At 53.7% G+C, this 26891-nt stretch overlaps 11 protein-coding genes across 11 annotated transcripts; 5 read left to right on the forward strand and 6 right to left on the reverse strand.

Moving 5' to 3' along the window:
- Positions 1-1996: 1996 nt before the first annotated feature.
- Positions 1997-2796, reverse strand: PUNSTDRAFT_94272 (uncharacterized protein; the record flags this gene model as incomplete). Its single annotated transcript, XM_007378126.1, has 4 exons — positions 2754-2796; positions 2593-2703; positions 2192-2536; positions 1997-2131 (listed from the first exon to the last, which is right to left on the reverse strand). Exons 2-4 carry the CDS (start codon positions 2701-2703, stop codon positions 1997-1999), a joined length of 591 nt encoding a protein of 196 aa, XP_007378188.1. The 5' UTR covers positions 2754-2796.
- A 115-nt stretch (positions 2797-2911) lies between these two features.
- Positions 2912-3346, forward strand: PUNSTDRAFT_128959 (uncharacterized protein; the record flags this gene model as incomplete). Its single annotated transcript, XM_007378127.1, has 3 exons — positions 2912-2938; positions 2994-3106; positions 3235-3346. 3 exons carry the CDS (start codon positions 2912-2914, stop codon positions 3344-3346), a joined length of 252 nt encoding a protein of 83 aa, XP_007378189.1.
- Positions 3347-3453: 107 nt separating this feature from the next.
- Positions 3454-6601, reverse strand: PUNSTDRAFT_78766 (Metalloprotease). Its single transcript, XM_007378128.1, has 16 exons — positions 6520-6601; positions 6340-6467; positions 6075-6284; positions 5948-6027; positions 5875-5894; positions 5694-5825; positions 5483-5640; positions 5326-5419; positions 5247-5277; positions 5123-5196; positions 4946-5073; positions 4756-4895; positions 4536-4702; positions 4308-4479; positions 3894-4249; positions 3454-3841 (listed from the first exon to the last, which is right to left on the reverse strand). The coding sequence occupies exons 1-16, from the start codon at positions 6538-6540 to the stop codon at positions 3824-3826; spliced, it is 1929 nt and encodes a 642-aa protein (XP_007378190.1). The 5' UTR covers positions 6541-6601; the 3' UTR covers positions 3454-3823.
- A 188-nt stretch (positions 6602-6789) lies between these two features.
- Positions 6790-10786, forward strand: PUNSTDRAFT_109550 (uncharacterized protein; the record flags this gene model as incomplete). The annotated part of the gene is made up of 24 exons (XM_007378129.1): positions 6790-7020; positions 7109-7328; positions 7452-7524; positions 7616-7705; positions 7771-7875; positions 7927-7997; positions 8055-8087; positions 8135-8223; positions 8276-8434; positions 8486-8563; positions 8612-8653; positions 8711-8953; positions 9010-9068; positions 9118-9230; positions 9344-9485; positions 9550-9645; positions 9715-9815; positions 9875-9987; positions 10034-10053; positions 10108-10158; positions 10208-10273; positions 10321-10358; positions 10406-10554; positions 10670-10786. 24 exons carry the CDS (start codon positions 6790-6792, stop codon positions 10784-10786), a joined length of 2499 nt encoding a protein of 832 aa, XP_007378191.1.
- A 2130-nt stretch (positions 10787-12916) lies between these two features.
- PUNSTDRAFT_78768 (vacuolar protein sorting-associated protein 35) lies at positions 12917-16448 on the reverse strand. The gene is made up of 10 exons (XM_007378130.1): positions 16278-16448; positions 16118-16214; positions 15755-16061; positions 14912-15698; positions 14715-14860; positions 14264-14663; positions 14090-14209; positions 13572-14036; positions 13368-13517; positions 12917-13317 (listed from the first exon to the last, which is right to left on the reverse strand). Exons 1-10 carry the CDS (start codon positions 16371-16373, stop codon positions 13066-13068), a joined length of 2820 nt encoding a protein of 939 aa, XP_007378192.1. The 5' UTR covers positions 16374-16448; the 3' UTR covers positions 12917-13065.
- Positions 16449-16564: 116 nt separating this feature from the next.
- Positions 16565-17315, forward strand: PUNSTDRAFT_128963 (uncharacterized protein; the record flags this gene model as incomplete). Its single annotated transcript, XM_007378131.1, has 4 exons — positions 16565-16710; positions 16775-16896; positions 16957-17117; positions 17178-17315. 4 exons carry the CDS (start codon positions 16565-16567, stop codon positions 17313-17315), a joined length of 567 nt encoding a protein of 188 aa, XP_007378193.1.
- A 206-nt stretch (positions 17316-17521) lies between these two features.
- PUNSTDRAFT_59660 (uncharacterized protein) lies at positions 17522-18267 on the reverse strand (the record flags this gene model as incomplete). Its single annotated transcript, XM_007378132.1, has 2 exons — positions 17522-17770; positions 17833-18267. The coding sequence occupies 2 exons, from the start codon at positions 18265-18267 to the stop codon at positions 17522-17524; spliced, it is 684 nt and encodes a 227-aa protein (XP_007378194.1).
- Positions 18268-18931: 664 nt separating this feature from the next.
- PUNSTDRAFT_78774 (ArfGap-domain-containing protein) lies at positions 18932-20615 on the forward strand. Its single transcript, XM_007378133.1, has 5 exons — positions 18932-19081; positions 19135-19159; positions 19213-19321; positions 19378-19457; positions 19511-20615. Exons 1-5 carry the CDS (start codon positions 18976-18978, stop codon positions 20445-20447), a joined length of 1257 nt encoding a protein of 418 aa, XP_007378195.1. The 5' UTR covers positions 18932-18975; the 3' UTR covers positions 20448-20615.
- A 272-nt stretch (positions 20616-20887) lies between these two features.
- Positions 20888-22565, reverse strand: PUNSTDRAFT_40919 (uncharacterized protein; the record flags this gene model as incomplete). Its single annotated transcript, XM_007378134.1, has 3 exons — positions 20888-21902; positions 21956-22215; positions 22266-22565. The coding sequence occupies 3 exons, from the start codon at positions 22563-22565 to the stop codon at positions 20888-20890; spliced, it is 1575 nt and encodes a 524-aa protein (XP_007378196.1).
- Positions 22566-23224: 659 nt separating this feature from the next.
- Positions 23225-24486, forward strand: PUNSTDRAFT_128967 (uncharacterized protein; the record flags this gene model as incomplete). The annotated part of the gene is made up of 4 exons (XM_007378135.1): positions 23225-23572; positions 23628-23872; positions 23924-24416; positions 24469-24486. 4 exons carry the CDS (start codon positions 23225-23227, stop codon positions 24484-24486), a joined length of 1104 nt encoding a protein of 367 aa, XP_007378197.1.
- A 419-nt stretch (positions 24487-24905) lies between these two features.
- On the reverse strand, positions 24906-26738 carry PUNSTDRAFT_139878 (uncharacterized protein). Its single transcript, XM_007378136.1, has 6 exons — positions 26672-26738; positions 26525-26619; positions 26343-26464; positions 26008-26286; positions 25346-25949; positions 24906-25284 (listed from the first exon to the last, which is right to left on the reverse strand). The coding sequence occupies exons 1-6, from the start codon at positions 26725-26727 to the stop codon at positions 25085-25087; spliced, it is 1356 nt and encodes a 451-aa protein (XP_007378198.1). The 5' UTR covers positions 26728-26738; the 3' UTR covers positions 24906-25084.
- Between the last annotated feature and the right edge of the window lie 153 nt (positions 26739-26891).

Consider the following 26891-nt stretch of genomic DNA (forward strand, 5'->3'; position numbering starts at 1 on the left):
AAGTTGTTATACACTGCATATGTTGTGAACGGCATGGCGGGCAAGTCTGTGCCGGAAGACCGGGATACCAGAACAGAATGCAAGACGCGGATCCTGCAGATCACAGTATGTGGACGGGGGACTTACGGGGACACCCGTTTCAGCGTGTATCTACACGTGAATGTATACATGATGCCACAGGATGCCACTTTAACTCTCATTCTCTTCCTCGTGTTTCCGGCATCTAGATCTCCTGGCTCAGAAGCAAAGCGTTGGCATCAAAGTGTTGCTCTTCAATGGCGAGTCGACTAGCTACGGAACCCAAGTAAACGCAGAGCAACGCGAGCACCGCGGACGAGCGATTACAATGCCGACAAGAACGCGAGTACACTAAGAGAGACTGCCAAGCTATCCTATGAGTACCTTGAAAATGATCATTGTAACTAAAGAGGTCGTGCGGGGGGATCTGGCCATGACCCTTATGTGTCGCGGATGATAGTGCTGATAAATAGGCGTGGGTATGTTTGCCTGGCACGAGCGCTGGAAATGATCGTACCTTCTTCAACAACAAATGCAGATCGGGCATACCCCAGGATACCTGCGACTGACAGCAGGGACATCGGAGGCGCTGGGGATTTCGTCTCTCGGGGTTGGTGTGCAACACAACGGGTCGGCAGCAACAAAGCCGACGGCGGCGAGGAGAACAGCAGTGCAAGCGAAGATCTGCATCGTCCTCATGTTCGGGGTGAGGGGCGCGAAGTCTGTGAGTAGTTTGTCGCGACGGATTGGTGTAATCGTTGGGGACTCGTCGCCTTTTATGCACACTATAGTGGCCTCTTGTGCACTCACGGATGCTGATCGTACCTACTCTCGGTCTGATCTCTTGACATGCGACCGCATGCCAGTCTGCAGCCAGTCAGTCGCGCGCTGTCAAGAATTCAACGCAAACGCAAGACAGTGAGCCGTGGCATCTGGGAAGTGTTTCATCTGACGGGAGGGGTGTATTAGAGAGCCAGATTCCTTACCTGCGAACAAGCACCGGAAGAGAAAAATATTCTGATTCCGACCGCGACATCGATATGATTGTGTTACGCTGTCGACTGCACGAGTGGCGTACGTGCAGCGCAGCAACCGACTGTTCCGCTACCGGGACCTCGTCGGCAATCTACCTACCTACCTAACTTGTGCGTGCGCGACTTGCGGGGCGCCGAAGGTCCTAAGATCGCATAACGACCATTCCGAAGGCGAGGTTACACTCTCCTCGTCCGCTGTATGCATCGAATAATTATCATTCGTCTACGAACTGCTGGTAACACGGCGAGCTCTCGCACGTTGCACCTTTCTTATCGGCCTGTTCGGTAAAAGCCGATATGCCGACGTACTCGGCCAGTTGAGCTCCTATCTTCCTCCTTTTACGTATACTGAACCTAGGCAAATCACCGTACTGTACCATGTCAGACCCTGATTCCTGACATTTCTCCGGACTGGGGGAAGGGTCCAGGCCGTCAAGGGCTACAAATCAACCCGTGGTATCCTCCCTTAGTGTGTATATAAGTTCACATTCATCTCCGTGACCCGTGCTTGTTGACCGAAGCTCCTATGTTATACCTCATACCGCGCGTCGTATCTGTATATCATATTATGTTTTCATACTTTTGTTCATCCTGTCCCCTTGTGTCTTGGAGACGCATCAGACCACGAGGACCAACCATGATATCAAGGAGAGTAACCTTTTGGGTAGATATCTGAAGCTCCGGCCTAGGCACGGATGCACTTTCCACGGCCCCGAACGAATCCTCACCATCTCATACGCCCGGATGGATGAGTATGGCTTAACTATAAAGCGTTCTATTCGTCATCTCATCTCAACTCATCAATATACAGTCGTAGGGTAAGAACGAATTGGCATATGGCCGCACAGAGGTCGAAGTTCAAGTGCCCGTAAGCGTTGGAGACAAAGGCAGTGCGAAGCCCATTCCATCTCCTCCTTCCATCTACACCTCAATTCTGAGAACGCTCACTCGACGTTAGCTGTGGCCACGCGGTCACGGAGGGTATCAGCCTGATAAGTCGAGGCAGAGTCAGGACGAGTAGACACCTGCTGCTTGCTTAGGACAGGCTTGAAGGCAGAGAAATACAGAGTTTGGGCACCCTAAATGAGAAAGGTAGTTGAGTATCTGTACGCGCGGAGATGACGTCAACGGAAACCTACGCGGAAGGCGGGCAGCTGGAGCCAGATGACGAAAAGGCTCTTGAAGGCGAAGTACCATGGGAAATAGTACAGGACGACCCGGAGGCAGAAGGACTCGAGGAAGTTAAAGAATCCAAAGACAACCCAGTAGGTCAGCCATTGGACGTCATCCTGCGCGCCGGGGGACTCGATAGCGCGAACGGAAAGGTAAGCAGGGAGGGCAAATCCAACAAGGTTGGAAGTAGGAGCAGCGAGGGCGTTGAAGGTGTGTGAGAACGCAAGAAGCGCGACGGCGCCGAGAGCGATGTAGGTCTTGGGGACCTGAGTGCGCTGCTCAACGGCATTCATGACGGGGTATTTAGACAGCTGCAGAGCGCGCATATCAGCACGATAAGATGTTGCGATATGTCAGTCCACTGTACCTCCTTGTCGAGCTGAGCGAGGTAATAGTTCGTCTTGTCCTTGGCCTGCAGGTACGTCGGGTGAGACTGCACCTGCGCTTGGACATTGTTGATTCTCTCGCCGGTAGACATCTGAGCTGTAGGTGAGCATAACCAAATGACTGCGTGTTAGGAATGCGCACTGTTGTCGTAAAGAGGTGTACGGTCGTTGTCGTGTGCGGTGGGGGGTGTGAGTTGGCAAAATGCGTGACGACCGAGCTTGCTTATATCGTGCCGAGGTTTCCCACGACTACGTCAACCCAGGCCGTGCCTCGCGTGCTCCGCATCTCCTGCCAGCGCCATGTCCCTCACACATTCCCAAGTAGAGGTCGGTCCCGGCTGTTAGCCTCCAGCCAACCTTTACTAACTGCGGTGAACGACAGGCTCTACATCGCGGCCTGCCGCCCTTCAGCCCGAGCGTGCCAACTGAGCTGCTGCCCTACCTCGCGTTCGTACTGCTGGCAGCGACATTCGGGCTGGCTTTCTACTTCTCCACGTCAGTATTTGCTTTCTTGCTCCGCACTCGTCATCCTCTGACACGCTGCCCGGATTTGTATATTACTGTGCTTTACATGTCGCCTGGACCTTTACCTCGTGCTAATGATTGTCGAATGGGACCAACAGCCTGCCCAAAGCTACTGTCCCCGCCCGCGAGCTCGCCGTCGCATCCCTTGCCAGTGTACTGGGTGGCTTCGGCGTGGTTGCTCTCTTTTGCAGCGTTGGTGTATACGTGTAGCGCAGCAATACATACGTCTTTTTCATCCAGACATTCTGATCGCGGTCAACACGAGTGTTTCTCGTGCAAGCTGTTGATCATGTATGCGGCGCCTGTCACTGTCAGATCTTAATATGATGTGATTACTTGCTGGAGTGGGATATACACATCCCGGCTTGTGCCAGACTACATGGTCCGCTGCATTCATCGCCCACATCGCCTAACAAACATGCCACGAGAGTTCATAGGCGAGGTGAGTATCCTCGATCCTTTGACGCTTACATTTCTTCTCTTCACATCCTGATATCAACAGCGGAAAAACACTCGATATCTTTGTGTACAGTGATTTCAGCGAAATGAGACCAATGACATTACGGCATACCAAGGAGGGGGGACGGTGGCCTGCTGAAATGAACCTCATCAACAGCGCGGCCAATACCCGGCCCGTCCGCGAATTATTTGAGCAATTCAGATGCGCCCATGACCATGTCTCATGTTTCATGCCAGCCCCAGGTCCTAGAATCACGTTTGATTAGCCAATCACGCTTCATCCACGCAGCAAACTGGCCTTCTCGATCATCCTCCTAGCAATAGGATGGAATGCGTCCTTCTTCCCCACAAACGCGTTCCTCGCCAATTCAGCATCGACCTTGTACACTGCCCTCATCACAGGCCTGCAGAACTTCATCCGGCCCTTCACCACGCCTGTTGCGTCGTCACCGACAACCCATTTCGCTGCCTCGGGCGCGTACTTTTTGGCAACTTCGGGAGCACCGGCGCCATCCGGGACGTCCAGCACGAGCTGGTACCACCGCAGTCTGATTTCAGCATTTCCCGTAGTCGAGAACTTGTACACTTTGCCAAGGTGGACGAGGTGCGAAGTCGGAAGCGCAGGATACTCTCTCAAGCGGGAAAGGAAGACGACTGTGTGATTCACGGAAGTGAGATAAGAGCGTATGAGCCCAGAACAAAATGATGATACCTTTCTGGTTTGAGTCAAAGGACCTAAGATCCTCCTCCTTGAACTTGAGCTCCGACACACTCAAGTTCCGTGCCGCGTCCCACTTCCCAGCAAGATCATACGCCTGCGTAGCCAACGACTCGTCGTACGTGAGTTCCACAGGCAACTGTAAGCCCTCGCCATAGAGCCATCCCTGTAGTCCGGATATTTGGTGAGGTGAGATCGCGATGGATACGGAGAAGGACCAACATTCCAATCAATCTGGTCCAATGCTTCGATCTTGTCCTTGCCTTGTTTAGCCCAGTATGCATATAGATGATCCTTCCACTGCTCAGTCGTAATAGAAGTGCCTTGGAAAGTTTTGACATAATCCCGAACGTAGGGCAGGAAGGCATCAAGGCCGCCAAGAGTACGCTCTGATTGACGGCTGTCAGCAACTACAGCTCAATCGGAAAAGAAAATGCCCAACCAAGGTGAAGGATGAAATTTGCTCCCTTCTCATATGGTACGGATGAGTACGCATTGTCAGGATCCTCGCCGTACTCGAAGTCGATAACAAGTCTCTGATACTTCGGGCAGTCCTTGTACTCCTTCAGCGACTCTTCCAACCTACTTCCCAATCGATTCAGTGGTTTCGAAGATGATGAACGAGGGCGCACTGTTTGTTGCCAATGATATAACTGAAGCCCCTGTGGGCGGGAGAATGGAGCTTTTCCTGAAGAACGCGCTCAATGTAGTTTGTCCAACCTTCATTGAGCCAGAAATGCGTTGCATGAGCATGAGTCACCTAGGCCAACGTTAATTATGCGGGAAACTCGCGTATTATCGTAACGCACCCCGTTACCAAACCAGGAATGAGTAGCCTCATGGACGACGACGTCAACCAAGGTACGATCACCGGTGAGGAGTGCTGTGACTCATTAGTTTTACTTCTTCCTGAAACAGGCGCGAGACGCTCACTGGGTGTCAGGAAAGTCAAACAGGCATTCTCCTAGGACCGGATGAGTCGACTACAAAGATAATAGGGGGTGGCACGCACCATTCCTCCGTAGGGGAACGAAGGCGGCAGCACCAGTAAGTCGTATACGCCGAACCGATACGGTAACACCAATTCTTCCTCAGCAGCCAGATATCTATGTCATGGTATAGGGTGCATCTTATGAGGTCGTTGGCAAATGTGAGGTAATCAATCTTACCGCGCAGTGTCTTCGCTGAATTCCCAGTACGCAGCATCAATGAGTTCCGGTTCAGCCCAAATACCAGTGGTCCATTTCTTGCTTTCCGGTTTCGGGAGAGCGCGATATCGTACGTTACCCGATGCAATGGCGAGAAGGTACGAGGGTATCGGAACAGGCTGCGGCATGGGGTGAAATTGAGTCCCCACTCGACTGCCGACAGTGGACTCGCCTGGTCGTAGACATACGTCACAGTTTCCTTCCCGATCTCCTTGCCATCATGCGGAGGCCCGTCTGAAGGAGGGGAAACACGCCGAGCGGACATGAGCACAGGAAGCGTCGATGCGACTCGTGCACTGTAGGTCTATGATGCTTTCAGTCAGATTGAAGAACGATCCTTTCTTTGCACCGACAATTTTGACGGAGGGGGTGTCTACATCCGGCGTTATCACCGGGGTGAATGAACTGCAACTCGCGTAAACCAACCTTGAACTGGCGCCAATGATCGAGCGTAGATGGGCTGGCATTGCGAAAAGAGGTAAGGGAAGGCTTTGCCCTGCGTGGCTCTGTTACGATGAGCTGTCTGTCCTTCATGGATGCAAGGATCACTCACTCCTTTCCCAGCCACTGTAACGCCGGGCACGCATTTGTGGTGCGATAGTATATTTTGACCTCGACAGTTCCGTCTTCCGTCAAGACGACACCAGGCGGGAGCGAGACATGCAACGCGGAACCCATGACATTGTGGGGTTCGTCCAGATGGTGATCAGCAGGTTTCGAGTCAACCTCTGCTCGTTCCACACTCAGGTCCAAGGTGTCGAACCTAAGGTAGGAAGTCAGCTCGCGCTACGATGGTGTTCGTGCATGCTGATGCTTACACGACCTCCTTGACACTAGCGTCCTTGACACGGAGTGTATGCGTAGCGTGGCCACTTATGATTTTCTGGGAAAAATCGACAACCCAGACTAAAGCAATATGCTCGGAAAAGATCGCAGCGTAATTGGACTAGTGCAATTGTCAGAGCGCTTTCAAGTAAGGGCAACATTCATTCAGTCACCTGCGATGTAGGATCGGACATGAGTACGACAGAACGAGCGTTTAACCAAGGATGGATTTGTGCTTGCGGTCAATCAGATCGGCCCGAGTCTAGGTGGTAAACGCATGCTGCTGCACTCAGCACTGTGGCCGGGCGGTGACGATGAAGATTCACCACGTGACGCAATCCACCAAAATATTCTAGTTTGACATACATTACATCTTATCAGTCCACTGTTGCAGACTCTGTATTTCCGCTTTGCTCGTATATTGTCGAGTAGAGAAACGGAAGATGTACTCAAGCACTCCGACGTCTCGTTCTTGGACTGGCCAAGCGACACAACAACCTAGTACCAGGCCCCGAACTGCCCAGTCTCGCCCTGGTACCGGGCGTCCCACCACATCAGCCTCTGAGCGGTGCAACGGCTCCTGGGCTGCTGCGATCCTGGAAGGTCGAGGCATCGCCCGCGAAGTCGGTTTGGCAGCTCTGGAAAGAGATACAGGACAAGTTATCCTCGTTCAGGTTATGATTTTCCCGTCCTTCGACACTCTACCTTTACCGAGGAGCTGCATATATGCGTACCGGATGCTCATATTTGTCTATTCTCCAGTTCTCGGATACCCAGACATATGCCAAGACGCTGCACCAATTATGTATACGATCACCGTCTGTTCTCCTAGTTCCGGATACATCGCTCTCCGCCGGAGATGCGAGCTTTGCATCTGGATTCAGAAAACCCCCAGTCACCTCTATTCTTGTTCGACTTTTGGAAGAAGAGTTCTCGGTTCCAATAGAACCCGTGATGAGGAAGTACTGGAACGATACGGCAGGTAAGGTTCCAATGAACGCGGGCACTTTCTCCTCCCTCCGGTGTCGCACGGAGTCACCAAGAATTATTGGGCCCATTCTCTTGCTGTGAAAGCTACCGATGAATGCTAAGGTGGCCACTTCAGGTCTCGACTTCGTCAAACAACTCTGCGTAGACGACGACGAGAGGGCAGCAATCATTATGGCAATCTTAAACAAGTAAGTAATCGACTTGTGCTGCATATACATCACGCATATAGCCTGTTATGCATACAGGTATGTGATGCTGACGCTTTGTAATCTCACTCAGATACTATGCCTTGTCAGCAGTATCTGCGCTGTTCAAGTACTGCGAAACCAAGTTCAATACGCGATACGCTGCAGCTTCGTTACGCATTCGGTCTGTTGCGTCCATGCCATCTTACTTCATGGCTGATCCCATCCATCGACAATGGATATGCTCAGTTATTTACCCTTTGAGGGAACGATGATGATTGATTCGGACACGGTGCGAAACCTCGAGCTGGCGTGCAACATGACATCGAAAAGATCGGCTCATTCATTATTCGGGTAAGAAAATCTCCTCGTGTAGTATTCGTCGTCTCATGATCAAATATACAGCATTTTGAATCACACGAACACTGCGATGGGAGCCAGGTTGCTCAGAGTGAACATTTTGTCACCTTCCACTGGTACATAACCCAGTCCACTACCAAGTTCGGATACGCTGATTGTCCGCAAAGTACAAGATCTAATTGAAACTAGACTCAATGCTGTCGAAGGTCAGCATGTACCAGAATAGACCGACAATTAGCTCACATCATCACAGAGCTGATAAATTCGGAGGATAAATTCACGGCCGTCCGAGATGCGCTGAAAACCATGCATAAAATGGATTTCGACAAACTGATCACTTCAGTGCGTTCTCCCCGATGTAACAAACAACATCTTCTCACATTGCGTGGCATAGCTTGCGATTTCCGAGGCCCGAGAGCTCACAACGTCCGCGAAGGTAGCATCTACGAGAGTTTCCGAAATGTTGAACCTGCGAAACTTGGTGAAAAGTCTTCCTCTACTGCAAACGGCCCTCGCGGGTAGTAGAAGCCGACTGCTTCAAGATATCTATGAGGTAGGGATGAATGGTCCGCGATACCAGAACGGAGTGACAATTCTCTGCCAGTTCGTATCCGACAAGCGGTTGGGTCAAATTGAAGACTTGGTCCGTTGCAGCTTGAACGAGGATGCTGCGCCATTGAAAGTGAGAGTATATTCTCGACCGAAAGCATACCGTTGAAGAAGTATCTAGGGAGGATTAGGCGCCATCAACTCGCGCGTTTATGCTGTGAAGGTCCGTCATGATGACGACTCTTGAGCGACCTTTTCGTTGACACGGGAGCATATACAGGCAAATCACAACCGACTGCTTGACGTTGCCAGGGAAACATACAAAGAGAATGTCGGCGACATCTTCCAGCTGAAGAGGCTGATGTCGGAAGAGCACGGTCTTGCATTGACACTGGTATACCAAGAGTCTGGATTTGTGTTTGCACTGCAGAAAAGCGAGCTGGAAGGGACCGACAAGCTGCCGAAAGACTTCGTTAATGTCATGGTCCAGAAGGGAAGATATCTCTTCTCGAGTATGGAGCTGGTATGAGTGTTCACGCTCGCTAAGCGGTGATACCTTCACTTGCAATGCGACGGCAGAAAAAGAGGAATGCAAGAATGAAAGACGCACTCGACGAAACTTTGATCCTCAGCGACGCGTAAGTATCATGGAACCTGCCTGCCCGGGGTTATGACATTGTTTCGCAGAATCATACAAGATCTCGTGTCTGCTATACTTGTCAACATCGGGGCCTTATATAAGGCATCGGAGGCAATGGCTCAGATTGACATGCTTTCTGCGTTTGCACATGTGTCCATTCGTGAGTAAGCAGGATCATCGGCATTGCTCATGGTTAATGCCCTACAGTTCGAAACTATGGTGAGAGCATTTTAGAACGACGGTCTGCACGCAGGATTGAGACAGCCGTACCAGTTCGGCCTGAGTTCACTGGTACGCTTGCTGTCAAGGCGGGCCGCCATCCGATATTGGAGGGCGTACAAGCAGCGGGAATGCTTGTCCCGAACGATGTGTACTGTTGCGGCGCCACAACCTTTCAAATGGTTCACGGGCCGAAGTGAGTCATTTTGGCTGTTATGAATGTCACTAGTTGGAGCAGGGATAGCTCACATACTGATCAGCATGTCCGGGAAGAGCACCTATCTGAGGCAGATAGGACTGCTAACCATCATGGGAATGGCAGGAAGTTTTGTTCCGGCCCAATACGCTAGTTTTCGGTGAGCGACTCCATCCTGCAGTATTTATCATACTGTCATACTAACTCCGATTCCTTTTACAATCTGTAGGGTTCACGACGCTCTTCTCACGAGGCTATCGAATGACGATGACGCGGAGAAGAGCTTGAGTACCTTCGCAAATGAGATGGCCTCCTCGGCAATGATACTCGGCGAGGCATAATTGCAGTATCCTGGAACCTTGACCTTACCTTACTACCTTGACCTCTAGGGCTGGCAACGGCTGACTCCTTGGTGTTAATCGATGAACTGGGTAGAGGCACGTCCCCAAGGGACGGCGTGGGTATTTCGCATGCCATCGCAGAAAGCCTTATCAAAACCAAGGTTCGCCGACTCCTGTCCACTGCAATGCCGACTAATCGCGTCTTAGTGTTTCACTTTCTTCGCAACGTAGGGTTTGCTCAAGACCTTGACCCCCTCTCCTCAGCTGAAGACCGCCAATAGGCATTTTCACGAACTAACGATGACGCTCTCAAGGCAACCATCCGTTGTGAAGTGAGCATCCGGATAAAGTATGCTATACTTGATACTATACATTTAGCAGTCTTCACCTATCGGTGCAACGAAACCGCCGCAGCAACGTCAATTTTGGCATGACCTACCAATATAAGTGGGTATTTCGGTGTCCCCTCCTCTGCGTTCTGATTCCTCCGACAGGATCTTGGATGGTGCAGTTGGGGATTACGAGCATTACGGTGAGTCGCACTGACCTCGTTGGTGACGACGTTGATCCTCGGATTAGGACTTGATCTTGCCAGGCTCGCCGATCTACCGCCCGATGTCATCGACGGAGGTCGTGCAGTGGCTGTCCAGCTCACAAAACGCCAACTTCAGTTGGAAGAGCAAAGCCGCACAACCAAGATTTTCACGAAGAGACAATCCCTGCTTAAGGTATTTTGTCAGATGCGACTCGGATGCTGTCAGCGCCTCGCGAGCATCGTGATCTACTTCAGTATCGAATGGTCTGATATGTTCTGAAACATCTGACCGGTTTCGTTCTGCACAGTTGAAAACCCAGCTAACACAAGCTCTGGAATACTCGGCTTTGCCGGATGGAGAACTTGCAGCTCACCTGTCTCGGTTGCAGAAGAACATTGCCGACACTCTCAGACGCAATCTCTGAAATGCGGCTATACGCTGGATGTGCCCTGGCCCCATCTTTTCCCCCTTGCGCACAGCTGTACGCGAGGCAAAACCATGGGGTCCAGTGCCAGGGTCTCGGACGCGTCTCCTGATATGCATGTCCCTCGTGATTGATGTACGTTACCAGTCACTGGGTGGAGACTTGCGACGATCGGTTTAGAAATGACACGATATAATTGAGTGTAACGATACAATGGCGCTCTGAATGCGGAATACTATGAAAGGCTGGATCCTCATACGAGATGCTGAATGTCGTTTGGAAGATTAGCTTCCACTACTATTGATCGGTTGCCCGTGATTCCGCTGTCGATGATAGCTGGCTTCACGCGATGCTCGATATCTAGGCATCACCTCCGATGGAATCGCCTTGGAGAAGAGGTGCGATTAGTCGGATTGGCTTGGTGAGCGTGACGAGCGTGACGTTGCTGCGGTATATTTACCGGAGCACGACGCGTGTTCCAGGCACTCTCGTATTCCATTTCAAGCCGGGTAGAGACGCTGGCTGGATGGGCAACATCTGCCTCCATGCGACGCCTCTTGACGGCGACACGGCCCGTCTCATGCAGGTCCGCGTCTGTGTCTGATCTTGGTTGCTTGCGCTGTTCGTAGGCAAATGAAAGGGGCTCGCGAAATCCAGTGCTTGTGAAGTATCTGATCTCGCCCTGGAGGCATGTTGGTAAAGCTACTTGGGGCGCAACGGAAAAGATATGAGGAACTTACTGTCTTAACAGTGCATTTCTGAGCTGTATGAGCTTCGGGGTATCCACGAGGCCGACTCTCGTGATCAGTCGCCGTTGGATGCTGTTGCACGGTCGCTTGAGGCGCTGGATGGTACTGGGAGTGACTGAGATTTGAAGACATCCGGAAGTCGTTGGCTCCAGGAGGGTCGTAGTATGACAATGTATCGTACGGCAGCGGGAGAGGCCATGAGCCCGGGTTCATCCAGCTTTGGAAGACGGAAGACATGTATAAGGCGGCTGGCCAGTATTTATGAAGTAGGAATGTGTTGAGATCTGACTGAGGTGCAGGAAAGCGAAGATGCGAGGGCAAGTTCGATTGAGTCGTAGGAGCCGCGTTATTGTAGCCCTGTTCTGGGCCGGTTCCACAGTGACCTCGCGTCGAAAAGTTGGCGGTGATATGGTTTGCGTAGAAAATTGTTTCTGCGTATGGTTGTCTGTGCAGATGGCGGTTAGCCATACAACCCTGGTCGATGCAATATTCACATACAGTAATTGATTGCGGGCGAGGAAAGAATTCGAGGGTGCCATGGAGTACTCATCGCGATCTAAAATTACGGCCTGCACGCTATAGTCTGTCCCCGTGCGAGTGTCAACAGTAAGACCTTTTGCACGAGCGACGGTTTTGGCGGTCGCCATATGAACCCTGCTTTGCGACCAAACGCGGGCAATTTGGCTGAATTTATCGCGGTTAATGCGCTGGCGCTCTACCAGAGACTTCAAAGGGAGGCGACGTAAAGTCTCGGCAGCGGTTGGACGACGAGGTGGTGCTCGATGGCGTTTCAACACGAAGTCAGGCGTAGGAGGGAATCGATCGAAATCCAAAGGACCCAGGCCATATCTGGTAGGAGATTTGATAACAGCGCTCATGCCAGGCGTCCGGACCAGGGAGTAGTTGGGAGTGGCGATCCGGTGAGAACAGTGAGCAAGGTTGGCAAAAGGTGGCTGCTCTAGGGAAGGCGCCAGACATTTTCAGTATATAATCAAAGGGAGTTGCGGAGTTCGATGTTCAGGTCCGAAAGTCACTATTGTTCTATTCTTTGGGTAAGCCCGCGGTAAAGGAAGAAACGAGAACAAGGCGCTGATTAGAGCTCCAGGTCCCGGCCCCGCTTCTGAACGCACACAGATCCTGCAATGTTCTCTAAAACAAAAACCGCACGGCCTGGTGGAGATCGGAATCATCCGACTTTTGTATTCGGTCAGGACAGGGACAGCATCTGAGCTCGAACGGGAGGCCCAGCGATCAGTTGTGTGGCGCATATACGCGAAAACATACCCGACTGTCTTACATAGCCACGTGGTGATCCCTTTGTTCTTGTGAGAAGCTCGGCTTTTCCCAGCCCTCTTTACTCGGTCTTATCGACAGCGCGTGCAAAAACCATCCGAAGATCAGACGAAACCGAAGTAGGTACATCCTGCTCGTGACCCCCAAGTCATCCTCTCTGCCCATTATGTACATTCCATACGGATAGCACGTACAATTTCGTAAACAAAATAGTCGAATCAGCTTCCGCGAAGGAGCTCATCGCGTGATGCCCATCTTGAGCATCGCGCCTACCACATCCACTTCGTCCCAGCGCCCGCCGCCTGCGGCTTTCTTCGTCTGGATGTATAGGAGGGTATTCTTAAAATGACGAGCAATCATCTCGGGCGTTTGTACACCTTCGAGTAAGCCAGGCGGCGCGCGTTGCGAAGGGTGCACGTCTGGCGATGAGATGTTGTCGATGCTCGAGGTGATGAGCTCAACCAGACTGTTCACAAACTTCGGCGTCACCTGGTGACAGGATCAGCATGAATTACCGAAGACCAATAAGAAGCACGTACCGCCTCAGCACCTCGATCGAAGTAGTACACATATTGGTCAAGGGTGTCACAATACAGCTGGATGGTGATGATCTCCTCGGTGGCAGAATTTGCGATACGTAGAGCTTTCTGCAGACATTCAAGCACGCGTTTGCTATCTTGATGAGGGTACTGGCGATACGGGGTCAGTATATGTTAATTGAGCTGCTTGTAACCAACACTCACAGCCTTCTGACTGCTCTCCCCTTCCTCCGCATCTGCTAGCTTTTCCAATCGCACAGGCATCTCTTCATCCGGTCCGAGGTCTTGCCACCACAGATGGCTAGCTAGGTTCACCGCTGCCGCTTGGTGAGGCTTCTTCAAAAGTTTGGAACCATGCAACGCGGCCTTTGTGATCAAGGTATCGTAATTGTCCACGCCGAACACACGTGCACCTTGCAACGTGCCGATGATGAGCGTTATTGCTTGCAGCTGGGCCCGGCTCTCCGAGATGCTCTCCTCATAGACGGTGAACGCCTGCACATACAAATCGTACGTGAGGTCCTCAAAGTCACACTCGTCGCTAACTTGTGCTGCAAGCAGGAACAGACGAAGGGCGATTGAGGGAGCCTCGACTTGCGTGGCAAGGATCGATATGAGCTGTCGAATGAACCGAAGGATGATTTCCACCTTCGGTCTCCATTGTTCCTCCTAACCGCAGGACGTAAACGTCTACGACTATCCCTTTACGTGAAAAAACGCACCGGCATGCCATGTTTCTTGTATCGTCTACATAACTTGATCCCAGAGGTGATAAGGGCCGGATATGTGAACCGCATCCTCTCGCCCCCTGTTTCGAAATGTCTTCGGGCAGTTTGTAGAAGCTGGAGGGGCACGTTAGCTTCTGGGGAGATAGCTTCTGGACTAGGTCGGCTGACCTCGAATTGCACATCCAATGCATCGGACCTGAATAGATGCACCATCCGCGCCACCCATCCTTGCTCCTCCGCCATCTCCTCCCTCTCCAAATAGTATGGTCCTCGCCTGTCGCCTGGACCTCCACTCGTTCCTGCTACGTCGGCCTGGTCCTTGATGAGCACATGACACAGCTCGAGGATACCATCGACGTCCTCGGGTGTCTCGATAACAGTTTCGTTCTTGAGAACAGACGAGATGACCGCGTGCGCAACGGATCGTCGCGAGGAAAATGGTTGCTGCGTCAAAAGGGAGGCATAACGCGGCAGCGCGAGCAGCGTCAGCACGGATTGATAGGAATTGATGGGGGCAGCGAGCAATGCGGCGAGATTGCTAATGGTAGGTGCCGAATGCAGGTCGGGACTAATCAACATTGTCAGCAGCAATTTAACTTACAGAGGTGAGCAAGCTCACCTGTCTTGGAACTCCTTGATTTTATCGTGCGCGAAACCCAAGATCTGATCGACATACTCCAGCCGGTCCGGATAGCAGCTCACAGAGAGGTTGGTCAACGAGACCAGAAGCGCCGTGATATCTTGTATGGAGAGATCTGGCCGCGCCTGTGGACAGATTTAACAATATCATATCTGAGAACAACACGTTCCACCCACCTTGATCAGTTCCACAACCTGCTTCCAGAACACCTCAAATAGCTGAACGTTCTCCGGGATGCCTCGGAACTTGCGGACAACAGGCGCCTTCTCGCTTTCGGCTGTCTTCTCGCTCGCTTTCTCCACGTCCGCGCTCGACGTATCGCCATTGACGCTCATCGCCCCAAAGCTCTTCTCCGTGTCAGCAACTGTCGGGCTTGTGGGCGGGCTCGCCCATTCACTTGCAACAGTTTGCTCCGCAGACACACCGTTCGTGCTTGTGGTGGCCGAATGGGAGCGCGCCCGTTTGACCTTCTCGGCCAGCCGCTTAGCCGCGGCTTCCTCCTGACGCTTTGCCTCCTCCGGGTCTTCGTTCTCAGCTTCGCGTGCGGCATACGATGCAAGGCGGTCGATGAGCGCGATGACAATCTGCTTGATGTTGACCTTGGGGTGCAGCTGTGCGGTGGCGGAAAGGAATGGCCCGAGGGTGTGCAGGTGGAACTCGTCCGTGAAGACCTGGATGACGACCTCCATGAGGTACTCCTGCGCGATAACATCCTTGCAGCTGACGACCTGCTCGAGGATGCTGGGAAGGATGAGGCGCTCGTAGAGGTCGAGGTCGACGCCGTCGAGTTGGGACAGGCGGACAAGATTGGTGCCGACCAAAATTCGAAGCTCGCGCCGCTCCATTTCACGTTTCTCGCGATCGCGGGAGTGACCTTGGTGCTGAAGGCGAACCCAGAGCTTGTTCATCTCGATGAAGTTGGTGAGCACGAAGTTGATAGAGTCCTGGAGGTTGCCGCCCGGGCTGTGACAGCTCCGTCAATGCGCGGCGATGACAGCGATAGCACTGGATGATCTCACCCATCATCGTTGCCAACGGGCAGGCTACTTCGCGTCTGCCCGCTCAGGTAGTGTCTCAGGAACAGCCCACGGGTCGGGTGTAGCACGCCGCGCGACATCTCCATCATATCCTTCATGACCTCCTTGACTGGCGCGTCGGGTATGGACATATACACCGAGCCCACTGTGATCATAAGGTATAACCGTGGTATGATGTTGCCAGCATATTGCACAAGTTCGTAGAGGTCGGCCAGGTGATGTTTAGAGGACATGTGAGCCTCATACAGGTAGTTTGAGAGGTGACGGAGCGCGTCGAATACAGCCATATCTGCACAGTAGAAACTCAGTCGAGAATCAATGCAATGCATCCATTGCGGGACGTACATAGCTCATAGTATTGCTTCGGCGATAGGGAGGAAGTACGTAGTTCGGCGAGCATCAGACTCGCACTCTTCAGCGCGTCCATCAGCTGGTCCAATTCCTGCAAGACGAGAGATACACCATATCAGAACGAGGTCTCAGCGGTCGCCATTACGATGCACACCAGATGCCGCTTCATCTGCTGGACCTGTATTTTGACGGTGCTGAGGGCCTCGCTGAGCAGCTTGCCCTCCTCCAGCACGACGCCTACAGTCGACATGGTGGCCGTCGCCGTCGTGGTCGTGGTCGCCTTCACCCGGCGTGGGGGGTTGGCCGACAGCGGGGTCGAGGTCGGGGTATAGTGAAGCAAGTGACTGGCACAGTCCGGAGTCGGTGACGAACGCAGCGTAGGCGCGAGGGGCGCTTGCCGCAGTTCCTGGGCGCTTACACGTTTCTGTCCTCTCCGACAATATGCCCAGGAAACTGAAAGGGCTCTCCGGGCCCACTCAACTCAGCAAGGTGCTCGCGTTCTTGACGAGGGATCCGAAGCCGACTCTGAACGCTGTGAGCTCACTGCGGCTCACGTACGCAGCACGCAATAATCACTGGGGTGCACGGTGCGCAGTACGCATCGCGTGCGGAATGACCAGTCGATAGTAACGCGTTGATCGTGTTTGCCAGGCATTTTGTGAAAGAGGACCTGCCTCGAATACGGTATGCCAACCCGAACGTGGACATTGCCGTCAACAAGGTGCAGGCGGGATTGGAAGATGTCGTGCGTCCGGAGCTAGTCATCGAGCGACGTATGTTTCCACATCCTGCGTTGTATCTCCGCGCAGTGACTCATATGACAATACCTTTAGGAAACGGCACCAAGGAGACCATCTCAATGGACTCTAAACATTCGACGAAGATCTTTGAAGAACTTATGAACAAAGCTGGTGGCGCCAACTGGGAGCGATGGTGCGCTGACCGGGAGGCTGGCGGACTACCAATCGTCGAATCTGTTGCGCCTCCGAAAACTGTAAGTCATCTCTCATCTGGAAAGTTCGCGCTCGCGAGTCTGATGTTGTTCCGTCGGCAGAATCGTCAACGAAAAACATCATTGCAGAAGGAGAGGCAAGCCAAACCGAAAGGAAAGGCTAGCCAAGAGCCGACCCCGGAGCCCGACTACGACAAACCGGACTTCACGAAGACGGGGGCGGCAGTCGTGCTGCCATGATGCTCTCTAGACCTTTCGCTGATTATTGTACACGTTGTCTAATACGCGCACGCCATCTCCCTGCAATAGAGCGGCTTTTCGCGCTAGGCTCGGATAGAGGGCTCGTACGAACCGTGATGCAAACGAGGCACTGGCAGATGGCGAAAACCGCATTTTAGCATATTTTTGCGTCTAATGTAACAACAGATACACCCAAAACTCTGACGCTACGACCCCAGCACGCTTCCCGCCCAGGTCAGAAGCCCCAATCCGAGTATCAGCGCCGCGACATCGTCCAGCAGGATGCCGCCCATCCTTATGTATCTCAACCCGTGGGTGATGAGGCTTGGAACAGGTGGCGGAAGATGCGGGAGGGCCATTTGCAGCATGAAGGGCAAAGAAGGGTTCGAAAGCCCCGTGAAAATGCGGATGGAGAAAAGTGTAATTTCGAGGGTGATGAAGGCCCAAAAGAAAGGCTATAGCCGCATTGATCAGATCAGTAAACGTGAACAAGCAAGACGGTAGAACCACGAACAACTCCTGATACGCTTCCCGGCGCATGTAGCAACTCCCCCCAGCGTCCTAACCATCCAGTCGTGCTCCCTCGATGTGTTTGCGCGTCGAACGCTACGGGCTCCCTGAACAACACGAAGAATCCCAGCAAGATCCATATACTGAGCACATGCAACACCGGCAAGATTCGCTGCAACAGCGTCGGCGGCTTCGGCGGCGCTATGTTCATTCCGGGCATTGGGGGCATGCCCGGCATCTGTGGCATTTGCGGCATCTGCCCATTAGCGCCGCCCTGGCCCTGCAGCATACTCGAGAGCATCATCGCAAACGGGTCGTCCGCTGCGTTCGCATTGGCGTTCAGTCCGGCGCCGAAATCGGGCGTTCCTATGCCGGACCCGGTAAGCCGCGGTATCTGGTCGCTTCCCGCGTCGGCATTACCGCCAGCGAGACCAGAGGTCATGAGCGCGCGCATGAATTGCTGCTGTTGCTCTGCACTCCACGGTGAGTCCTCTGCAGCGGTGTTTTTGCTCGCGGGAGTGCCATTGCGGATGGAAGGTTTGCGTGACTGAGGGGTGGGTGACGCGCTTGCGGTAGACGCGGGGCGCGGGGGCGTGCTGAAGTCCGGCGCATCGTCCCCAAGGAACGCGGATGAACGATTTGGAGCTGCACGAGATGGAGTCAGCTTTCTGGACGGACATACGGACGAACAATATATATATATATGCACAAGCCGGGTGAATGACCATCGGCGTGACAATAGGACGGAGTTGAACGGTTTAGAAGGCAAAATATCAAAGCTTACGTTCAGGCGTGAATCTATCCGGTGTGCCCTCTTCACCCCTTGCGGAGGTGGTAAGTTTAGCGAGGCGATCGCCACCTCTGGCCAGGATGGCTTTCCTCCTGGCTTCCGCTCTCGCAGCAGCAGACGTAGCCATGTGTTGTTGTCGACCTTATCGTCGCGTTCGTAGTCCTCGTTGTCGAACAAGTAATCAGACACGGACGGTCTAAATGCTGGATGCAACCCACGTCACAGCTCAAGCTCAAGCCAAGCCCGTGGCGCGGCGCGCGACTTCAGCGTGGCGCGTGGGCTCGAGCAGTTAGCTCTGCCAACTCTCTATCGTGACCGCTTCGTCGCTCCCATTGCGTGACTCGCTCGACGGACACAAAAATGTCCACCAAACAAGACAAAGCCACGACAGAAAGGCATGCTCGCATCTTGCGAGAGATGCTAAAGAGGCCGGAGAATAAGGTCTGCGCCGACTGCAAGCGGAACGGTATGTCCGCTGCTGCCATTTCTCCAGCGTTCATTGAGAATTGGTTCTTGCAGACCCGCGATGGGCATCCTGGAACATGTGGGCCCCGACATCTCTCTCAGATGGAGATGACACGCTAACACTGAGTTCAGAGGTTGCTTCGTGTGTATCCGATGCTCTGGCATACATCGATCCATGGGCACGCACATCAGCAAAGTGAAATCTGTTGACCTGGACACCTGGACTCCTGAGCAGATGGAGGTATTTGGACTGGTTTGATTCGGATATATTTCGTTCACTCATTCATGTGACCATAGCACATCCAGAAGTGGGGCAACCGCCGCGCCAATCTCTACTGGGAGTCTCATCTGAAGGCCGGTCACATACCTCCCGATCAGTATGTGAACTCTCATTGTCAGGGTGATCCTTACCGAGTGACATTATTCACAGCAAGATGGATTCGTTCATTCGCTCGAAATACGAGACACGCCGCTGGGCCATGGATGGACCGCCGCCCTCCGACCCCTCCGTGCTAGAAGACGGGGAGGCAGCCCCTCCAGCCCAGTCGACATCCCCTCCCCCGCAAGTTCAGCCCGCGCGCACGTCACACGCCCACTCCAGCTCCAGCTCCTTCCGGACAACCGTCACGTCGACCCAGCCGCAGCCTCGCCAACTTCTCTCCCAACAACACATGCAGCACACCCGCACCGCTACTCCACCCATCATAGCTAACCCGCAACAGAAAGTTCACGCTCCACAACAGCAGCAGGCTCCTGCCCCTGTTCCGGAACCGCAGAACGACCTGTTCTCCCTCGACTTCCATGCGCCTGCAAACCCGACCGCCAGCACCGCCTCGTCCGCCGGCCCGAAGAAAGACGTGAAGTCCGACATTCTCTCCCTCTTCTCCGCCTCGTCTCCGGCCGCGGCACCCGCTCAGCCAACGGCTTTCGGTCAGTTCGGGCAAGCAGCGCCCGTCGCTGCCGCCGCCGATCCCTGGGGTGCCTTCGGCTCCACCCCAACAGCCGCCCAGCCTTCTCCTGCGCAAACGAGCATGATGGGCACGTCCGGTGCCGGGATGTGGGGCGTGTCGTCAGGATGGAACACGACCGCGTCTCAGCCCCACGCCGCGAACAATCTCTGGGGGTCCGCTCCCGCTGCCAGCCCTGCGGCCCTTAACGTCGGCTCAACCGTCGGTCTGGGTGGTTCGAACGTATGGGGTGTTCAGCCGCAGCAACCCGCCGCGAATAACTTCATGGCGAGCACGAACGATATCTGGGGAGGGTCGTCTTCGGGTGGCGCGGACCTCTTCGGTTCCGCCCCCGCTGCCCCGGCGCCAGCGAAGAAGCAAGACGACGCTTTTGGAGATATATGGGGTGGGTTCAAATAGATGATCAGCTCGTCTGTAGAAGGCAGTAGGTATGTGACGTGGTGTACGCGGTTTTTGATTCTCGGATGTTAGCTTAAATGGCGTTGTCTGATCTTCGGTTTCGATGCTGGGGAATGGATATACGTGGTCTTTCGAGCAACTTCAGTTGGCGGCGTGATATGCACAATGGGCATTCGTCCCGAATGGCCATAACGCCCGTTCACTCAGTATTCGAGAACCTGGCGATGTCCATCGACGTGTGAATAACATCAATGTAAATCCCAGTCACTCATAAATGTGTGTCTTTCGTTGTTTTGGTTCCTCGTGTGTTTTTTGTCTACATTACATTCCTTGTTATGATGGAACCGAGTATTATGCATATGAACTGCGAGGTTGAGTCGAACCCGAGAGATACGAAGGAAAAATAGGGATACAAGTCTGAGGCATACGATAGAAGCACATTAGCGCCACTGCAAGGCACGTTTTAGCCGTGTCTCGCCCGAGCGCACCGGAGGCGTGGCAGGGACGATCGACGAGCGACACGATAGAATCGAGGTCCGTCGGTATATAGCGTTTTTGCGAGGTGGGCAGGGTGACTTGCGAGGGGGCGTGGAGGCAGCGCGTGCCTTGTCCGCCCGCGCGGGGAGTCGGGGGGAGGAAGCTGTCGCTGGCGAGCGGAACGTGTCCCGCTGCAGGACTACCTTCGCGAGAGGGGACGGTGGGGGGATGGCAGGACGAATCCGGAGAGGGGTCGCCGCCTGGACCTGAGCTGGGGAGGGAAACTTCCACCCCCGAGCCGCATGCAGGGAAGTCGGACGAGGGAGGACCTCCTTGGTGAGCGCGAGCGGTGTTGCGGCGACGTCCGAGTGGCGCCGTTGAGGCTTGATAAAGATGCGCGGCTGGACCAAGCGGGGACGCGGAAGCAAGCTAGACGCAGGCTTCGCGACGACTGGGCCCGGTATAGGGTCCGATGGGGAATGCGCGGGCGGGTTGACCGCCGACGCTGGGAATGGCATGAGGAGCCTAGAGATGGAAGGGCAGCTCTCCGGAAGCGCGGCAGCGGGGTCGCTCCACTGTCCGGTCTCGGCGGCAAGCGTAGATGCAGATGCGAAGAGCGAAACATGGATCGCCACGATGTCGCCGATGGAGGAGGAGCTCTCTGTAAGTACGGCAGCGGGGGTAGGCCACTGTCCGACTTCGGCAGAGAACGAGACAGAGGTGGAGATTCGGGCGAGGAAAGAGCAGTTCTCTGGAAGGTTAGCCGCGGGGCCGGTCCACTGCCCGAATTCGGCAGAGAAGGAGGTCGAGGGCATGAACAGCGTATTGTGAATAGTTGTGATGTCCTCGCAGGCGGCGCTGAAGGAAGCGCTGGCGCTAAGAATCGTGTCCGTGGAGACGGATTTCACGATGATGCTCTCCGAAGATGACGTAGATGAAGAAGAGATCAACGACTCGCCGGTATGCAGGGCCGGGAGACTGGATGGATAAACGTCAGCGACGAGAGAGCATATAGAAGATTGCGAACATACCAAATAGCCTCGATGTCAACGAACTTGAACGTCTTCGCTCCGACTGCAGTGCGTTCTGCAGGGAGCTCGAGGCTTGAATCCTTGTGGGCATTGAACTCGCTATCGAAGACATAGTTGGGCTTGAAGACGTGGTCTTCGTTGTCGATGCTCGCGTCCGCGTTTCGGAAAAGATGACTAAATCCAGTATCGAAACCTTCGGATACACCGATTTCTTTAGGGGTCGGGATCAGAGAAGCGTGGTGGGCGGCCATCTTCGCGAGCTACACGAGATGATTTAGCGCGTCATCAAGATGCTTTCATCAGTACTCACAATCTCGACAACCTTCTCGTTGTAAGCATAGGGCAGACGGCTAGATCCGGCGGTGACACTCTCTGGAGCGGCGATGGCCGGCAGAGCGCGGGGTCGGGTGGCCATGGCATCGTCGTCGATAGAGATTAGCTCGACGTGAGGTTCATCGAACCCGATGGAGCCAAAAGACTCGGGAAGATTGATGTGATCATTGCTAAGGTCGGTAGCAGAATTGAAAACCGAGAGGACCTTGGCGAAGAAACCAAGGACGCTACGACCGGAGGCAACGGTGGGCCAGGCCTTCAAGACAGAGAAAGGCATCGCGCAGTAGAGTAGAGAGCGTTGTAGTAAGCGAATGTGGCTAAAACGAAGGCTCTGATGATAGGAACGGGCGAACTAACCTTGGTCTTATACAGACATAACGACCCCTAACTCCTGGGTTGCGGAACAACTGGAAGAGGATAGACGAGGACGCGACTCCGTCACATTACCCGAGATACCACATCACGTGGGCATCCTGCGCGAATCCCTCCCGTAGTTTCTCGCCGGCCGTATGTACTTGCGGTGTAACCAAGCTGTAACCGAAGGGCGACCTACAAGCTACACCCGCAAGTCATTATGCGACTAATTGGATATTTGGCTTTTCCTCGTCGCTGAGTTGACGGTTATGTAAGCAAACCAGCTCCCGTATCGAAGCGCGGATTCGACACAAAAGGCTCTGCTTCAACGCAGCAACCAAATCTTACTTATATAGCTCAACGCTCGTGCCTGTTGTTTTGCCTGCAGCCAATGCTCCAAGTCATCGTCCGGAACCGGACGTCTTACCAGACAAGGTAATTGTTTGAACGTCGGAGTATCGCTAAGACAATAAGGATGCAGGGGCCACAAAGCCCAATGATCAACCAGCCCAGGCCTGGCTCATAAAGAAACGAGTGGCTCTCCCCGTACGTCAACACATCTTCGCTATACCTCACCTCGACATGTCGGTCCACGCGCATCAACCCGTGTCCGAACCTCTCCGCGGCAACCAACCAGAACCTGAAAGCCCTGGCCTGACATACACCGATACATGCCATCATGCCAGTATCCTGATCCTCCGACAACTCGGCCTGGATGTCATCAAAGACAAGGCTCTGAAGTTTCCACAACCTGCAGATGTCTCTCACTGGAGCACCGATCCTAAATACGCTCATACTCCTCGAACCATCACGAATGACATGGTATTCCCTACCGGTTTGGATGAACTGCGTTTAACCAACCGAGCATCGTCCACGGTTCCAAGGGCAACAAGTCAAGACACCCCACAAGCAATTCCCCATATCCCGGAGGTTCGTTGCAACTAGTGAACCGCAATGTAGTCCCTGATCCTCCTTCCACGTCTAGCTATCGTTTGTAACACTCAAGGAACGCGCTGACGGCCAGCAGCGTAATGTCACACGCAGAACGGTATTCCAGCTTCGGGTGAATGCGCGTTGTGAAGAAAACCGTATGCGAAATCGGCCTGACAAGGGTTCATGGACGATCATGGACATGAACAAGATCGCAGAATACGACAGAAAGAAAAAAGTGCAACGCCAAAAGGAATTGCTCCAGAAGAAAAAAGAACCGCATCAGCAGGTACCACGCAGGTATGCGCGAAGACGATGCCACAGTGTGATGATATTCTGATTGGGCGATAGGTCTAGAAGACGAGGTTTTCCTCCGTCGCCGCCTCCACGACGGCAGTTACGACTGGCTTCGCCTGTCAGGTTCTCAATCCCCCAATCGGCTGGTCATCCTCCGGAACGTGCTGGTTCATCCGCACAACCTCAGTCGAAAGTTGAACCTCAAGACCGCAGGATTTGCCTCACAGTACCGCGCCCTATGGTCCTGCGCTTGACTCCGCAACCGCAAATGCAACCGCCATCCCTGCCGGCACACCCGGCACACCCTCCGAATAGGAGCATGGCGCTCTGCGAACGCAAGTCGAATCAAGTATGTCCGACCGAGCCCGCACCCGTCTCGCCCAAGGTCCCCAGTCGTCGCAGAAAGGTGCCCGCGAATCCTGATGCAGGGCGGCGCGCTCAGGTCCCTTCAAAGGAAGAAGCAGTTCCCGAAGTTTGCGAGCCCATTGCGCTCCGGCGGAGTAAACGCAAGAGGACGGAAGTCTATCCGATAGAGAACGCCACAAAGGTAACGCCTGTTCTTCCATTTCTATACCCTTTCAAACTGATGCCATCCGTAGAGACGCAAGCCGCGGTGACTCAGTCCTGGCCTCGATTTCCGCGATTTATTCGACGGGGATGCTAAACTACATCTCCCTCCCCCTAAATGGCCATGTCCCTTCGGGAATCTCTGCCCCCTCCCGAGAAACACAGGCTCATAAGACCCTATCTCATTACTGGACGTCAGAGTTCTAGCACGGTCAGCTATCGTGCTCGGAGCCGCACGAAATGTGCCTCACCTTCGGTTAACGACAGCTAGTTTTCCTACGATACGTTCACGCTGCAGACGTATACTAGAGCTTTACCCGCTGCCGCGGTTGCTAACGGACGTTCGCAGTATCTTATTTCCTCGCCTTGATTCCCCATTCCGATACTCCCATGCACGTTGCGTGTATGCACCATCCGAGGCTAAATGCCTACTCTCCAAACCTGCGGGTATACTGAAAGCGTCTTTCTTATTCCCCATAATCTGTAATTTATAGCATAGTTCACATAATACAACGATAACGCGCAAGAAAGTAACGTGGATCAGCCAGGATGGTTGTGTGATCGGAATAAAGAGAATATGGTGTATCTGCACGACCGGTATAATCGGAACATTGGGATAACCGCCTCATTCTTTCAGAATGGCTGGCGTTAAGCTCCAGCTTTGTCACCTGCAGCACGCTCCCCTTCCCTTGCGACGTAACATCCCAAGGCGTCGCTCCAGACGTATTCGTGATTCAGAATTCCTGTGAGGGCCTGGTATGCCTTCACGTTCGCAAACGGCACGTTTGTCCGGGGATCGAGATATCTTGCCGATAACCCAGTGAGCGGACACGACTGAACGGGACGAGCTGTCCGAGGGCCGAGTGAGCGCCTGAGAGTCACGCACAAACGTAGAAATGAAGAACGTACAGAAGGGCCGGCCTTTGTTGACATAAACCTTTAGGTCCTTCCACTTGACGTGGTCGCCGAACATGGCCTGCATCGTCTCGTCCCACATCGGTAGAGGTGTGTGATCTTTCTGGCCCAGTTCGTGTATCACGTAATTCCGAGCAATTCGCTCAGAGTCGTGCTGCTTCGGTTGGGGGTCGACCTTGTTCACCGTTGCACCAATAGCGGAACTTGAAAGCGGGGACGACAACGTTGTCGAGTCAGGCACTGGGTAGGGGTAAGAGCCGGGGACCGCGGCAGAGGACGAATCTGATCCCAAGCTCTTCGGTAAAGAATGCTCATTCGCATCAATGGCGTGGTTTAGGCGCGATGATAGCGACGAGCCGATGCCCCTTCTTGCAGGCGAAGGCGAGTCGGTTTTCGTAGGTTCACCCCTGCTAATCCAGCGCAGAACCGGTCCTTCGATGTGCGGTCGAACGACGCGCGCTTTCCGTCGTTTCTCCTCCTCGAGAGAGAGATAGTCTCGGTGTTCTATTATATTTCCTTCCTCCGTATCCAAAGCGCGTGCGATGAGCTCGTCCTGTGTGTAGACCTTCGTTTCGGCTCTGACCTTTTTGGGAGCAACCTAGACATCCACATTTATGAGCAACGCGAGGCGTCAAAACTTCATACGATCAACGTACTCGTTTCTCCGCATCCCGTATCCGTTCTGCAGTTGCGGATGTGCTGAGCATGGTATGCCGTCGCTGACTGTGCCTTGTTGCGGCACCTGCCCCATATCCTCCACGGGCTGCCCGACTACTCTCGGCGTCAGTGGCGGGCCCGAGCGTCACCCTGCGACGGGTCTTCCTCTGAGAAGATGCGATTTGATCGCTCGCAGGCGTGTCAGCCTCAGGGTTGAAGGTTCGTTTCTGTCTGGCATGCGCTGCAGCTGTCGCTCGTTCTACTCGAGTACGGGCAGCCTGCAACGAATACACGTAAACCACATACCCCGCGTACGCAATGAAGAAACACGTACTCTTTTCTCCCGTTTCTCCTCCTCCTGCGCCGCCTTTTCCCCACCCTCGTCGTTTACCTTCGCAGCTTCCTCGTCCGAGTTCGCGTCGATGTCGAAGTCGGCCTCGAATACATCCTCTTGTTCTGATCAACCGCCTATAACAGTGAGTTTTCAGAACGGTGAACGGTAGTCCAAGGCCGGACCTCTGGCTTTGGTTAGCTCCCAGTCCTCGTCGTCCTCAGCATCCTGCTGAGCAGCTATTTCAGCGACGGTCTCCTCCGCTAACACGGCCTCTAGTCTGGTTTTTGAATGAGTGCATATATTCAGGTACAGATTGACGCGTCACCAACCGGTTTCCAAAGTTGCTACGCCGAGAACGTCGACGAACGAGTGAGTCTTCGTCCATGCCGCGGAGAGAGGACAAGCCTCCAGCAGTGGCGGTGCTATGCCTCACCTCACAAGTCCGTGAGACGAGTCAGCCAGATCCCAGAAGATCACTCGTTGGAGAGATAATGAGGATTTGATTGGCAAGCAACAAAACATAGTAGTAAACATCTGCGGTAAGACCTT

The sequence above is a fragment of the Punctularia strigosozonata genome, assembly GCF_000264995.1.
Source record: "Punctularia strigosozonata HHB-11173 SS5 unplaced genomic scaffold PUNSTscaffold_1, whole genome shotgun sequence".
NCBI classification, from domain to species: Eukaryota; Fungi; Basidiomycota; class Agaricomycetes; order Corticiales; family Punctulariaceae; genus Punctularia; species Punctularia strigosozonata.

Bases quoted from the DNA above. Each gene is read 5' to 3' on its own strand.
- PUNSTDRAFT_78766 (XM_007378128.1), bottom strand. From the start codon at position 6,540: ATGTCCGATCCTACATCGCAG. The intron at 5,278-5,325 runs GTGCGTGCCACC...ATCCGGTCCTAG, and splicing joins CGTTCCCCTACGGAGGAATG to GAGAATGCCTGTTTGACTTT. The intron at 5,197-5,246 runs GTGAGCGTCTCG...AATGAGTCACAG, and splicing joins TTTGACTTTCCTGACACCCA to CACTCCTCACCGGTGATCGT.
- PUNSTDRAFT_78768 (XM_007378130.1), bottom strand. From the start codon at position 16,373: ATGTCGACTGTAGGCGTCGTGCTGGAGGAGGGCAAGCTGCTCAGCGAG. The intron at 14,861-14,911 runs GTGGGTGGAACG...ATCTGTCCACAG, and splicing joins AGGTTGTGGAACTGATCAAG to GCGCGGCCAGATCTCTCCAT. The intron at 14,210-14,263 runs GTCAGCCGACCT...GTGCCCCTCCAG, and splicing joins CATTGGATGTGCAATTCGAG to CTTCTACAAACTGCCCGAAG.
- PUNSTDRAFT_78774 (XM_007378133.1), top strand. From the start codon at position 18,976: ATGTCCACCAAACAAGACAAAGCCACGACAGAAAGGCATGCTCGCATC. The intron at 19,082-19,134 runs GTATGTCCGCTG...TGGTTCTTGCAG, and splicing joins CGCCGACTGCAAGCGGAACG to ACCCGCGATGGGCATCCTGG. The intron at 19,160-19,212 runs GTGGGCCCCGAC...CACTGAGTTCAG, and splicing joins CGATGGGCATCCTGGAACAT to AGGTTGCTTCGTGTGTATCC.
- PUNSTDRAFT_139878 (XM_007378136.1), bottom strand. From the start codon at position 26,727: ATGGACGAAGACTCACTCGTTCGTCGACGTTCTCGGCGTAGCAACTTT. The intron at 26,287-26,342 runs GTACGTGTTTCT...TATTCGTTGCAG, and splicing joins AGGAGAAACGGGAGAAAAGA to GCTGCCCGTACTCGAGTAGA. The intron at 25,285-25,345 runs GTACGTTCTTCA...GCCCTCGGACAG, and splicing joins CAACAAAGGCCGGCCCTTCT to CTCGTCCCGTTCAGTCGTGT.